Source organism: Perissodus microlepis, chromosome 7, assembly GCF_051167445.1.
Source record: "Perissodus microlepis isolate ML-2025 ecotype Zambia chromosome 7, ASM5116744v1, whole genome shotgun sequence".
Taxonomy (NCBI): domain Eukaryota; kingdom Metazoa; phylum Chordata; class Actinopteri; order Cichliformes; family Cichlidae; genus Perissodus; species Perissodus microlepis.
In genome coordinates this window covers 44,608,896-44,622,001 of record NC_140467.1, presented here as the reverse complement: position 1 = coordinate 44,622,001, position 13,106 = coordinate 44,608,896, and the positions used below count along the sequence as shown (strand labels likewise).

The window sequence follows — 13,106 nt, the reverse complement described above, 5'->3', positions numbered from 1 at the left end:
TTCAATCACATATTGAATAAAATTACCCGTGCTGGTATACAGTGGCAAAATGAAAATTGTGTTATTGTCCAAAAACTTATTAACCCAAATCTAAATATATGTGTCACAGAAGTATGAGAGACTTTTCAAAAAAGCATGTCCATTTTACTTTATGGACTTTATTTATGCTTAATAAAGATCATAAAATGTGATGTTCTTCAGCAATGCACTTGAAGCACCAACTAAGTTTGTGTTTCATAACTTCCAGCTGTGTGTACTTGAGTGTTAACTAGATTTTACTTGTACAACATTTTAGGTAAGAAATAAAGTGCCCTTTATCCTGCCACATTATTCTGACAGCTTAAAACACTGATAGGGTTGATTGCCTGTATTATGGCCTAATTGTCAGTGTTACTACTTTTGTCCTCATCAACCACCATTACCTGCATCTAAGTATATGTAAATGAAGTAATCAGCTAATCAGTTACAGTGACAAAAAAGGTTAAAATCCTGTCTTTTAATAACAGCCAGAGAGAAACTGAAAAATTATGCACGCTCACATTCAACTAAAATACATTTTAAAAAAAACACTACTGCAGACATTTTATCTGCTCGTTTCATAAATGTTTATTGCACTCAGATTCTTAACAATACAAACAGGAATTGGACGACACAGAGATGTCTACAATGTGCTCAACACACTGTAAAATTCATAGCCTTCAACAACATAATTTAAAAGTCACTGGTTTTTGGTTCATTGACACAATGCAATATAACAACCTAGTAGAATTACTGAATAAATATGCAAGGAAATAACCTTTCTTCAAAAACATAACAATAATATTAAGATGAGACAATGTGAGATAATTTGATGTTTACCACACTGACACAAGGACACTTGATTTTTCTGGCATTTTATGCATTTTTGTGTTACTTTAAACAGCTTGAATATGTCCAGTAATTACATTTTATTGATCTCTTTAATGTACAGCACTAAAAGAATTTATGGTAAGGGTGACATGCAGACGAGTCTTTAATTAATCAGTGCTAAGGTAACGCATAGCCCAAAAATAAACACATCACCCAAAATGTAACAGCACAAATATATGAGTGTGATAGACTAGATAGGATACTTCAGTTCAACTTTCTTCTCCTCTTTGCTTATGTAGCAATATTAAAAACATGTATTGGTTATTACACAGTTTGATTCTCATGCTGCTTAATAGGGCTCCAGTGCAGAGTTAAGGTCAGCTTTGTGAAATAAAATATTTTTAAGGCTAAAACAGAGTGAGTCTGCAGTCTGCCCCGTCCCACCTGCCAATCATTGTCTTTAAAAAACAAAAAAGACTTCTTTTTTTTGTTTATTTATCCTAAAAGCATCAGCTTTCTCACACCACCATTAAATTCAGAAATTAAATAAATTTAAATGGTGTACCAATAAATTACAAATTGATGGGAGACCAGAATGGAGACACTGTGCATGAAATAGCAAAATATTACATATGACTGTTGTCCTATCTACCAACAACTGAGAACTCTGGTTGCAAGCTATCTAATATTGAACGAAAACCTGGAGAATACAAAGCAACAGGGAACCAACGCGGTTTCACAAACTCAGGTGTGGGGTAGGATGCTGGAGTTTTCAATCATCATTATCCTTGCAGTGCTACTCCAATTGCTCCTGCCAGCTATGATTCCTACAAAGATTTTGAAACCAGTAGGCAAGCATTAGGAAACAATGCCATGGAGCATGTCAGGTTTGAACAAAGTTCGTAAACATTTGTATTTTTAGAAATCTGTCTTGTCTGTGACATGAGTGTTGCAGCGGTTTAGTGTTAGCGATGGTAGTATAGTATATATCCTTTAGACGTGACTGCATTTGATGCAGCTGTAGGTACTTTTTTAAGGGAACAGAACTCAGGGGTATACTACAAAGGAAGTTCAACATAGCCAGGCTTTCTTTATATTAGCTGGCATGACAAAACATTAAACCCCAGTTGGAGATAATGGGTATCACAATGGTGGTTAACAACTTTCTGTTAAGAAAAGTTTTCTGATTCAGGCTCCGAGCACGCTCAAACACAAAACGGAGCGTTTCACCTATTATATGACTCTGCTTCTGCATAAAACGATCCCCGCGAGTGCCACCTCTTCCAGTCAGAGACGTTAATAGGTGAAAAACAATCTGATGATTTAGTGCACGCAATGATTAAACCTGGCTTGATAATTTATTTGTTTTTATGCTGCCGTTAATTTCTAATGCAAGGTCTGCATATTAGAGCTCTGAAAGTTTAAACCAGATACATTTAAACATTAAATGCTGCTGTCACATAGCCTACTAAAGCACATAAAGAACTTTCTTTTGTTTTTTGCCAGCTCAAAGTGAAATTAATTTTACTGATTGAATACGTATTCTTGGTGACAAATGGTCTGATCGATTTTCCATTTTGTGTTCTAGCAGCTCCAGCAATGTAAAAGCAGACTTAGCAGCAGATAAGAATCATGCATAAAAACATCTATACATTTTCTGCATCACCAACTGAATGCATGCCAATTCCAGTAACAATACGATGCAGTTTGTGCCGTTGGAATTTTACAGCATTCAGTGGTTTCAGTGAGGTACGGCTTAACAGGTTGCATATATGAAACATATTACTCCAGCAAAGAATCTGTACAGTACTTAACACATGGTATAAATTAAAGAATCAGTGAGAACATGGTGCTTCAAGCTGATTTTGAACTGAAACTAAACATAAATTGCTCCTGACAAGGTTATGTGTTTAGCATAGGTTACCACGGTGATTAAGCCAGGTAAAAAAGTCACCTTCGTGACACTGAAAACTCTGACTTTAAGCTTCAACACAGCTTGCTAAGCCATTACTCTCACTTCTGAGTACACCCTCAGAGCTTTTCACTTTTAAACACTTTCCAAACTACAAAGGTCATCCTACCCCTTAGAACATTTCTGCTTTGTTCATAATGGGAACAGCTCTGTGTAAGAAAAAAAAAAAAGCTATTGTGTTTTTCATCCTACTAGACTAAAACTACCAGGTGAAGCAAAAACCAAACAAAGGAAAACAAAGAGCTAAAACAGAGGTAAAATCTATGAGTGAGATAAACAGCTGGAATATCATCTGAAGCAGATAACAGAATTTTATGCTACATCTGTCTGTATTTCAGTGATATTGTGGTTAGGCCATGGCTGGAAAGTCACTGGAAGAAAATTACAAAAAATGTACAAATGTGAAATGTACAGAGAGAAATGTATGCAGCTCAGGCTGTGAATTTTAGTGACAGTTGCTTAAATGTCACTAAAGCCTAACGACTGCTCCAGAATGTTCTCAACTGGTGTCTCGTGTTTGGGCACGATGTATACAAGATTGACGGACAGAACTTTAATACCGCAACAAAAGACAATAATGTGCTCTCAAAGCCCCACAGAAAAAATGATAATGTGGTCAACCGAATAAAAAGTGCTTTTGATTGTATTAACAAGGCTACCATTAAATTAACTTTAAAAGATGTAGTAATGTTCTGTTTTTCACCTTTACAGTCCTAAATAATTTTCCTAAAACATGAATTAAAAAGATAAACAAATTCCATTAATATCCCTATTATGGTTTAATAGTTCCACCACAGCACATAATATTGGAGTTTGGACTCTTTTCAGTCCACACCCTTAATGTTTTAAATTTAATGTTCCCTGAATGTTACTGAATGCAATTTAATGAATGCTGGTACTTGGTTATGCTATGAGCTAACTGTGCAGTAAACATTAAAGCTGCCAGCTGCATTCAGCGACATCAATGTTAGTGTGTGCTACTTAAACCTAACACAAGAAAACAGTGATGTATCGATAAAGTGCGTCACAGGCTCAAAGCCTTATGCTTTATTTAATGTAAATACATGTTTAGCGAAGGCCAGGCTGATTGGTGAGTACAGCAGCCAATAAAATGGGAAGGAAGAAAAAAAAAAAAAAAAAATCAGTGCCTCAGTAGCTTAGAAATCAGTTGCATCTTAGGCTTATTCCAAAGAGATAGCATGCCAGTGTGTTTAATCTTAAAAGTTTGCATGATCAGAGCCAGTAGACCAATACAAGGCTCAGTGGCCAGAATCAGCCCGCCAAAAAGTCCAATCTGGCCCACTGGATGGCTTTGGAAATTGTCAAGGAGGGCATAAATTTTAAACTTAACTATATTTTCATAAGTTTTACAGGTTTTCCTACTGACCCCCTCAGTGATCGTTTATACTTCACCAAAGTAAATAAACACCAGTAAACCATTAAATGAGAGAAAGCTCCTGTTTTTTCACCATCTACTATTTTTACAGTCGGTTCAGCATTTAAAAAAAAAAAAAAAAAAAAAAAAAAAGACATTCTGTCAATTAATGAAAATAAATTTAGTTTGATATTTTTTTTTGTACTTTTACACATTACTTCTTACAGTTTAAGCCCAAAGCAACATTTCTATATCGTGTAGAAAAACTGATTTATTCTTGAAATTGCACTTGTTTCTTTATATTGAAATATCTCAGGGACTAAATGTGTGATTAAACACTATCAGAAAGGGGAGTTTCACCAGTCTGGCCCACTTAAGATCAAAGTGGGCTGTACGTGTGTGTGGCCCACAATGTAAAATGAGTTTGACATCCCTGCATTATAAGAACCGGATTCAACTTGAGATACTCAAGATAAAACCCAGCAGACTATAACCTGAACCTGAATTGAATTGACTGAACTACTGATTTAATAACCCAAATGAGAGTGAGAACTGACTGGACTGCAGCTAAATTAAAGAGTGTTAAATAAGAGTATGTTTCTTCCTTTTCCAAACTTCTATACTTTGCAATTACACAACACTTTGTTGTTCTTCTAAGAAGTAGAGGAATGCCTCCTCTGAATGTATGTGTAGACTTTAACACAGTGGTCCCAACAGTCCAGCACTAGCAGCTGTCCTTTCTGGGTAGTGGCCACTCCCACAGGACAGGTCAGCCCTTCCTGGATTAAAATATTGTATCCACCTTCTTTTGGAAACTGGAGGATTTCTTTCCTGCCACTGTCTGTAACCAGCAAATCTCCATTGGAATCCACACACATGCCAGTGATACAGCGGAAGTCTTCCGTCTCCGAGAAGAAATGGCTGAGCTGTTTGCCAAGCTGGCCATCAGTACCCACCGAACCGATGGAAAAGCCACCCTCCAGGTGGGGCTCATTCTGGCGTTTCTCAAAGTTCAGGGCCAAGCCCTGTGTAAAGTAAACCGTTCCAGCTGCATCACATGTCACAAACTTTGGCCGTACAGCAGAGCAAAGTCTGTTGTAGCTGACCACACCTACGTTGCGGTCTACCGCTATACACCACAGCTTGCCACCTTCAACATCTGACACCACAAACTGGCCTGATGGCATGGCAGTAATACCCCAGGGTTTAATCAGTTGGTTCTTGTGGCAGGCCACACAGTGTCCATCCATGGTGTAAACTTTAACTGAGTTATCGTAGTTGTCAGTGACACCAATCAAGCCTTGTGCAGTCACAGCAATAGATAAGGGGATGAGGTTAGGCAAATCAGCCCCCAGGAAGCTCAGGACAAAGTTGTCAATGCTACTAGCGCTGCGCCGAATTTCACGTTGGAAGCCTTTGCGATTAAAAATCTGGATACGGAAGTTCCCACGATCAGCCACCAGTACCTCACCTTGAGGCGTCACACAGATGCTGACAGGCAGATTGAAACTCCCAGGTAGAGTTCCCTTAGAGCCCATCTTCTTCACAAACTGGCAGACTGGCGGCCCTGAACTTGCCCGCACTGCTCCAGGTGATCCTCCTCCTGCATCCATAGACTTTGATTTAAAGCTGCTTGGCGAACCACACACTGCCTCCTCCACAGCTGCAACCATGTCAATGTCTCGGTAAAGATCCACTGGAGCCACCACTTCACCTCCTGTAGCTCCCGCCCCCTCTACATCACTTTCAAGTGCAATTTCTAACCCACTCTCCTCATCATCTGTATTGATGGTGCAAGTTCTTGTGGTCAGCTGGCCCACTTCTAGAGATTTAGACTGCTCTGTTCTGATCAGCTCTGGCTGTTGCAGTTGAAAGGTTGTGGGTAAACTGCTCCTCAGATCCAGTTCCTCATCATCACTGTCTCCGCCATCGTCTTTTAGCAGGGCAATGTCACTTTGTCTTGCTCGCATTGTCAGATAATCACAGCGTGACACCACTTTGACCTCTGCAATGTTAAGAAGATATGTCTGCTCCTCCAGGACCTGCGCGTTGAGCTTTTCTACTTCTGCCATGGAAGTCCTGAATGTCCTTCGAGACCTGCTGAGCTCCTCTTGAAGACGTAGCTCAGCTGTACTGTAGTCCTGCTGTATTGTTCGGTACTTTAGTCTCAAGGACTTGGAAATGTTTTCAATTACTGTCTTTTTTTTCTGAATTTCTCCTATAACATCACGGAGAGCCTCCAGTTTACAACCCAGGTCCTTACGACGCCGTTCAGCAGCCACCCGTATCGGCTGGACTGAATGTCCTTCATGCAGGTGGCCATCTCCTTTGCAGAGCTCACAGAGAACCGAGGCACAATCATGGCAGTACTGTCGCGGCAGGCGATTGCAGCAGGATTTGCACATTAGGGCGGCGGCAGCAGCACTGCAGGACATAGTGCAATCGAGAATCTTGAGCACAGTGAGATTGTCGGCCAACTGGGAGATGCTGCTCATACGGGAGACCTTGCTACAAAAGGGGCAGCGGACACCATTGATAGTATTGGCCAACAGCTTCTCCAGACACTGCCGGCACACTGTGTGACCACACTGCAGGAGCTTGGGTCGCATTTGTTCCTGGTTGTAGGTTTCCAGGCAGATAGGGCATTCGAGAACCTCCCTCATTAGATCTGGGTCAAGAGCAGCTGCCATTGTGGTCCTCACCTTAAATGGAAGAAATGAAAAGTTCTGTAACATTGTGCCACACTGTGTAACACTGAAGCGAAACTAACAGATATTCAAAAAATAAACACAGGATGCAGCCACGCTTATTTGCCAGGTCAAGTTTAAGTTAGATTCTAGATAACAGAGCAGATTAGATCAACATTAACGGTTAGATAGACACAGTTCAATGACGTGGAGCTACTGAAAACCGACATATGGTGAGTGATGGCGTGTATCAGCAAGTTAAGAGATACACCGTGTCATGCTAATGAGAAACGGGAGTACTAGGTTAAATCCTACACCAACATAATGCTAACTTGTTGTTTTACAGCAGGTTGACACTGCAGTCCAGACTCGCAAAGGAAAAGTAAATCGCAGGCCTCACCACAATACGACAAATGCCCTTAGCCCTGCACATAAACAGTAGTGTTATTCACCGACAGTACTGACTTTGAAGGACGTGCATTCAAACGTAAGCAAGGCGACTCGTCGTAAGAGTCTCTCGAGGCATTTCTGCTTTTAAACATTACCTTCACTTCACTGTTTTGCTGGTTAAAAGTGCAGCGCTGTTGCGGGGCGTTCTGTATCTTTCTGCTATGCAGCTGCTAGTAAAGACTGCAGTGCTGACGACATCACGCACACACAACCGGGATGTTACGCAATACGCACAGAGGCGAGCCCTACGGTTGTTTTGATTGGCTGCCATTTATTAAACGGAGAGCGCATTTTTTCAGGATTACTGGAGCTCGCCACCTAGCGAGTTGGATGACCTCAGAAATTCCCAAAAGAAATACAACTCCATACCAAATGTTTTTAAATACAAAATTCTGTCGATTTGGTTAGATTGGTATATGCAGTGAATAAACACAGAGGCAAAAAGCAAGAGTAAGCATTGCATGTTTAGGTGTGATATAAATGCAGTTAGATGGATTCATATGTGTTCTCCCAGCAACTTGTTAATTCAACAGTAAAATGTCTTGGTGCATTCTCAATCATCCAGGAAAGTAAATCTCCAAAAGTTGATTCTGTTCATCTGGACGTAGCGTTTTGTGGGAGAAACGTTTCGTCACTCATCCAAGTGTCTTCTTCAGTCTCAGCTGACTGCAGGTTTCCCCAATCTTATAAACAGTACATTTGCATAATGACTGAAACCAGCCCACTGAAGGAACAATGGGCTGGGAGGTCAGTTCCTTAATCTTAATTATGCAAATTCTCATGACCATTGATCAACAACCACTGACCAAAACCCACTGATCAAAGACCACTGATCAATGGCCATGAGTACCATTCACAGAGAGTTTGGGGAATGGCTGCAATCACAGCATTGTAAGATGGTGACAGATGTACCCTTAGGCCCCCTCCTCGATTCAGAGATGGTCTTTCCCTTTTCACGTAAATGGCCTCCTTGACTCCGTGCTGGACGTAGCGTTTCTCCCATAAAACCCTACGTCCAGATGAACAGAATCAACTTTTGGAGATCAACAGTAAAATGCACAATAAAATTATTGCAATGTCATTTTAGCAGAATATCCTTCTCCATTAAAGCTACCCCGTTTTAAGTTAGATAACTGGTTAACTTGTAACCAAGTAACCAAACTTCTAGCTGAGAAAACTATTCTCCCATAGCATACCTGAAGCAGTGTTCACAAGCTTTGTTTTTAAAAGAAGGCAGTAATTACACAGAGTGACCACTAGATGTCAGAATAGGTCTACTTAGAATGTTCACACATACAGATATCAGCAACAAAATTAAAACCACTGACAGGTGAAGTGAATACCACTGGTAATCCAGTTACAGCACAATGTTCTGCCGGGAAACCTTGGGTCCCGGCAATCATGTGGATTACTCTGACACGTGCCACCATTGTTGCAGGCAAAACACAACCTTTGTCTGCATGGCGACAGCACCTCCCTTTGCTTTAACAGCACTGGCTTCCCCCAAAGGTCATGTCCCACCTATTCTGCAGAAACGCCGACCAGCTAAGGCAACATGAGTCTGTGTTTTTAACCTGGTCTGCAAACTCTCCTGATATCAGTCAAACATCAATGAGATATGCAGGAACAAGCCTGGGGGAGGCCCCACCCCACAACCCATAGGACCCATCAGATTAGCTGGCAGTGTCTGGTGCTAGACATCACACCACACTGCTGAAAACTCCCATGTCCCCAGTGGGTGAGAGCTGTTGTGTCAGCTGCAGAGTTGCAACACTGAGCTCGTGGCTTTAATGTTGGAGCTGATGATGTAATTTATTTTAACAGGACTATCTAAAAATGGCCCACTTTAAGATATATCCTAAGATATTTAATATTTCTTTTAGCCTAGAGCCGTAATTGTTGTGCTGCACTTTTTTTCACTATATTAGTTAAAAGAAATGTATATAATTCACAAGATCTATACTTAAAGCAAGGACCTGTTAAAATCACTAGTTAGTATGGACCTGTTACAGTTGTCTTACTAAAGAAATAACATCATCCGCCCATAGTGAGTGTATCTGTATCTAATTGCCTTAGAAAGATACCTGACTCTGTTGCTGTTGTTGCGTGGGCAACATCACTCTGGCCAAAGGGGAAGGGTCCCTGTTGACTTAATTATGATGCAACCAGTCTACAAAGAGATTTTAATTAACAAAGACAGATCAAGATTAATAGCAAGTAACCTCACCACATTTATCTCTTTACAGTGTTTTGGTGACAGGCAAGTCTTGCACAAGCATCACATCTATTTCACACAGTAAAGAGCTGTCACAGCTAAAGAGGTAACAAGCTGGGTCACTCCTTAAACTGCGAATTTGGGGTAATTTCTCTAAATGTGTGTGGAGTGTACTTTATACACCACAAATAAGCAGGCTCACAGACTCAGGTGCACAATGCTTAGGTGATATGGGATTTATTGTGGGAGCTGGTAGACAACATCGCTTTTCATTGTCTGTGCTTCCTTGTGAAGTGAGTGTAATTGGGCTCATGGGCCTCCCATTGAGCCTGTTTGCATTGTGTTTCAAATGAAGTTACCACCCACCTTTAAAGTGTCATCTAGCTGGACACAGGGAATAACTCACAAAGACACACAAACTTTTCTTTGACACACAGACTTACGGACCAAGTCATAGCTACCTGACATGAAATACAGCTTAGATTTAATAACTAAACTTTGAGCACAGATGGTTATTTTAGAGCCACTTTTTAATATTATCCTGGAAGAATCCATTCTGGTATACTTGTCTAAACCCAGTATTCTTTTTGGATATGATACTTAATTGTTGCAACGACTTTGTTGTCAAATTTTTTACTTACTTACCTCAATTTTTAATTGAAACGATCATGGAAATGCCACATAAATGTAATGCAAATTAGAATAGTTCAAAAATGTTTCTTTTGTATTTGCAGATAAATATTTCACATTTTTTTACTAAGATGCCTGCTATTTTCTTTTATGCATTGAATGCTGTAAATGTGTTATTTGATGCTTGCAGTTTTCATTTCTGCAAAGCTAATTCTTAATAAGCCTTTTAAAAGAGCATCTCTAATTGGCCTAACTGAACATGCAATGAAGAGGAAGAGCAAACTTAAACTGTCTACACTTTCAGTAAGCGTGACTATAGAGTAGGATTTTGCACACTGCTGTTTTTGTACATGTGTAGAGGCTGATGTTGTAATTTACACTGATAAAAACGGATTTGTTTTCAGTAATATGCGTCTCATTTTGCATATTTCTCATTGTGTTTTCTCCGCAGTTTGTTGCACAGCGAGACAGTGCATTATATTTAATTGTTATATCATGAAAGAAGCTTTGGTGCACTCTTATTTATTGTTTTAGAAAAAATATATTATCGCTTAGTTGGAAAGTAAACGGAAACAAAAGCACATCTGCCACATCAGCGCAGATGGCAGATGTGCTCCACTGAAACATGTGGCTTGCTGTGTCCTCCAAATCAATCACTCAACACCCGATTAGCAATTTCTCTCCTCCCCTGTTTCTTTCACTTCCTCTTCTTTCCATGTGATGTGTTATTTTCCTGCTTAAGGAGGAAATGATGAAAAAGAATCTCCCCAAACTCCAGTGAGGACATCAAAAAGTGGTAATTGACACTTATGAGAAGAAACCAGGCACATCCCCTCCCTCCTTCTTTTATCCCCTAGCCATTCCTCTTTTGTCTATGACAGCTGATGGTCGTAAGGGATTCGGTTTTTTGTTTTTTTTTCTTTCAAGTAAATCCAGATGGTGATATTCTATGCAACTAATCTTCTTTTTCTCCAAGCAAGGTTAAATTATTTTTACAGAGTTAAGAAAAAGGGGATTGTCTTTATAATTATGAAAGCGTACATGTAAAAAAAAGAAAGAATCTGACACTGTGGCATCAATCATTTAAAGTAAATCAATATTGCACTTAATTGTTTATCTCATTCCTTTGACTAATGCCCCATATAACACCCCTTTCTCCCCCAAAAACCCCTCCAGAGGCAACAGAGCAGGGCATTGGTGGAGGCGGGCGTCGTGAGCTGAAGTCACTTCCCTTCATCAGCTACCTGTCGGCGCTGCAGAAGAGCCAGCTTTTATCTGATGACATGGTGAATGGCGTGGAGATCCGCTGCGAAGAAAAGGGCAGCTGTCCAGCTGGCTGCCACCTATGCCATCACCAAGCCATGATGGGCGGAGTATCGGGAAGAGGCCGCACTGGTAACGGCAGGACTGGTGAACAGCCTTCCCCCATCCCTGTTCTGCTGGAAGTCAGCCGCGTCGTGCCCCTTTACAGCTTGGTCCAAGACAACGTCACCAAAGAGGTGAGAAAGCAGCGTGAGAGTATAGAAGGCTCTGTGTCTGTGTGCCAGCTTACGTGCACATGCATGTGTGCAAAGGGAAAAGGGACAGATGAGAATGTGAACTGTCAACCTAATTAAGAGGTGTGATGCTACTCAAAGCAAAAGCAATCCGCATACAGGAATAAACTTTCACCACTTTATTTAAACATCAGATGTTTTTGTTTTTTTAATGAAATGCCTAATTTTATCATTAATACCGCAATCCCTGTTATTTTCCCAAGTTTGCAAGATTTAATCTGCTAACATTTATACATATCATTTAAATATGAATATGATTATCCCATATATATATACAGATTGATAGACAGACAGACAGACAGACAGACAGATAGATAGATATGCACATCTGTCTTCACATCTTTACACTGCTGGTGGTTTGTGCTGACAAGCTGGCAGCTAAATACTGCACCACTGGGCATTCAGTTAATGGTGATGTAATCAAACTTTCTAACTGTACATATTTGTTGTTGTCTGAAGCGTTTAACTGATGCAGTTATAAGAATTCAACTCTAGGTGGCATTGGTTGGTTGACTTTGACCGCTGGAAACGAATACTGTAATACAGAGGGACTAAAAAGGATGACATCATGGTTTTCTGTTGTGGGGAAGTCGATGTGTATATGTGTGAGATATGCGCGCCCATGTCTAAACAAGTATATACAGCTGAATGTAATATCAGCTTAATTGCCACGTGCTGCACTATGATTCATCCCATTTCAGATGTCTTTGGATCTTTTTGCAGAGAAAGTTAATCATATCACATTTCCTTTCCATAAGCAAATTTACTAATGGGGTCTGGCTAAATATTAGACCATATTTTCTCTGTTTGGTCATTCAGCACTTTTTTCTTTTTGATACCTAAGTTTTGACAACTTTGTCTTCTCAGTGTGAGTAAACAAGATTTCAGGTAACGTCCACCTAAGACATGTGCATGCATATATACGGAGGAGTTTAGCTTAGTTTAGCTTTACCCTTATCAATCATTCAGCAATCAAATATATTTGTGTATGTATATATATATATATGTATATATATGTGAACCTATGATCGCACATACACGACATAGCTTCCTGTACGTGCCTCCCATAACAAGTACCACAGCCCCAAAGAAAAGAAGGCACAATCAATAGTAGACGGCCCATAGTGGGCTTCATCAATACCTAAACGTGAGGAAGAGTAAAATGCCTCTCTTCCAAACACCTTGCTATCCATCCATCCTTTTCTCTTCCCCTACCCACTAGTGGTCTTCTGGGGGTTTAGAGAGTGAGATGTATGAGAAGGAGGAGGAGGAGGAGGAGGAGAAGGGCTAGACTGCAGTGGATCGCTCAGCCCTTCTGAGGTAGCTTGAGGCAGGATTATTAGCTTCTTATTGATGTCATCGACCTCTTGGG

The 13,106-nt window shown here is 40.3% G+C and overlaps 2 protein-coding genes across 2 annotated transcripts in view; one reads left to right on the top strand and one right to left on the bottom strand.

The window, feature by feature from the left end:
* Positions 1–13,106, top strand: part of astn2 (astrotactin 2) — a 274,357-nt gene that overhangs the window by 208,624 nt on the left and 52,627 nt on the right. Inside the window, exon 17 of the mRNA XM_084935333.1 lies at positions 11,355–11,677. Within this exon, the coding sequence (XP_084791459.1) occupies positions 11,355–11,677 (323 nt within the window). The remainder of the gene's footprint in view (positions 1–11,354; positions 11,678–13,106) is intronic.
* On the bottom strand, positions 593–7,547 carry trim32 (tripartite motif containing 32). Its single transcript, XM_084935334.1, has 2 exons — positions 7,429–7,547; positions 593–6,898 (listed from the first exon to the last, which is right to left on the bottom strand). The coding sequence occupies exon 2, from the start codon at positions 6,884–6,886 to the stop codon at positions 4,850–4,852; it is 2,037 nt and encodes a 678-aa protein (XP_084791460.1). The 5' UTR covers positions 6,887–6,898; positions 7,429–7,547; the 3' UTR covers positions 593–4,849.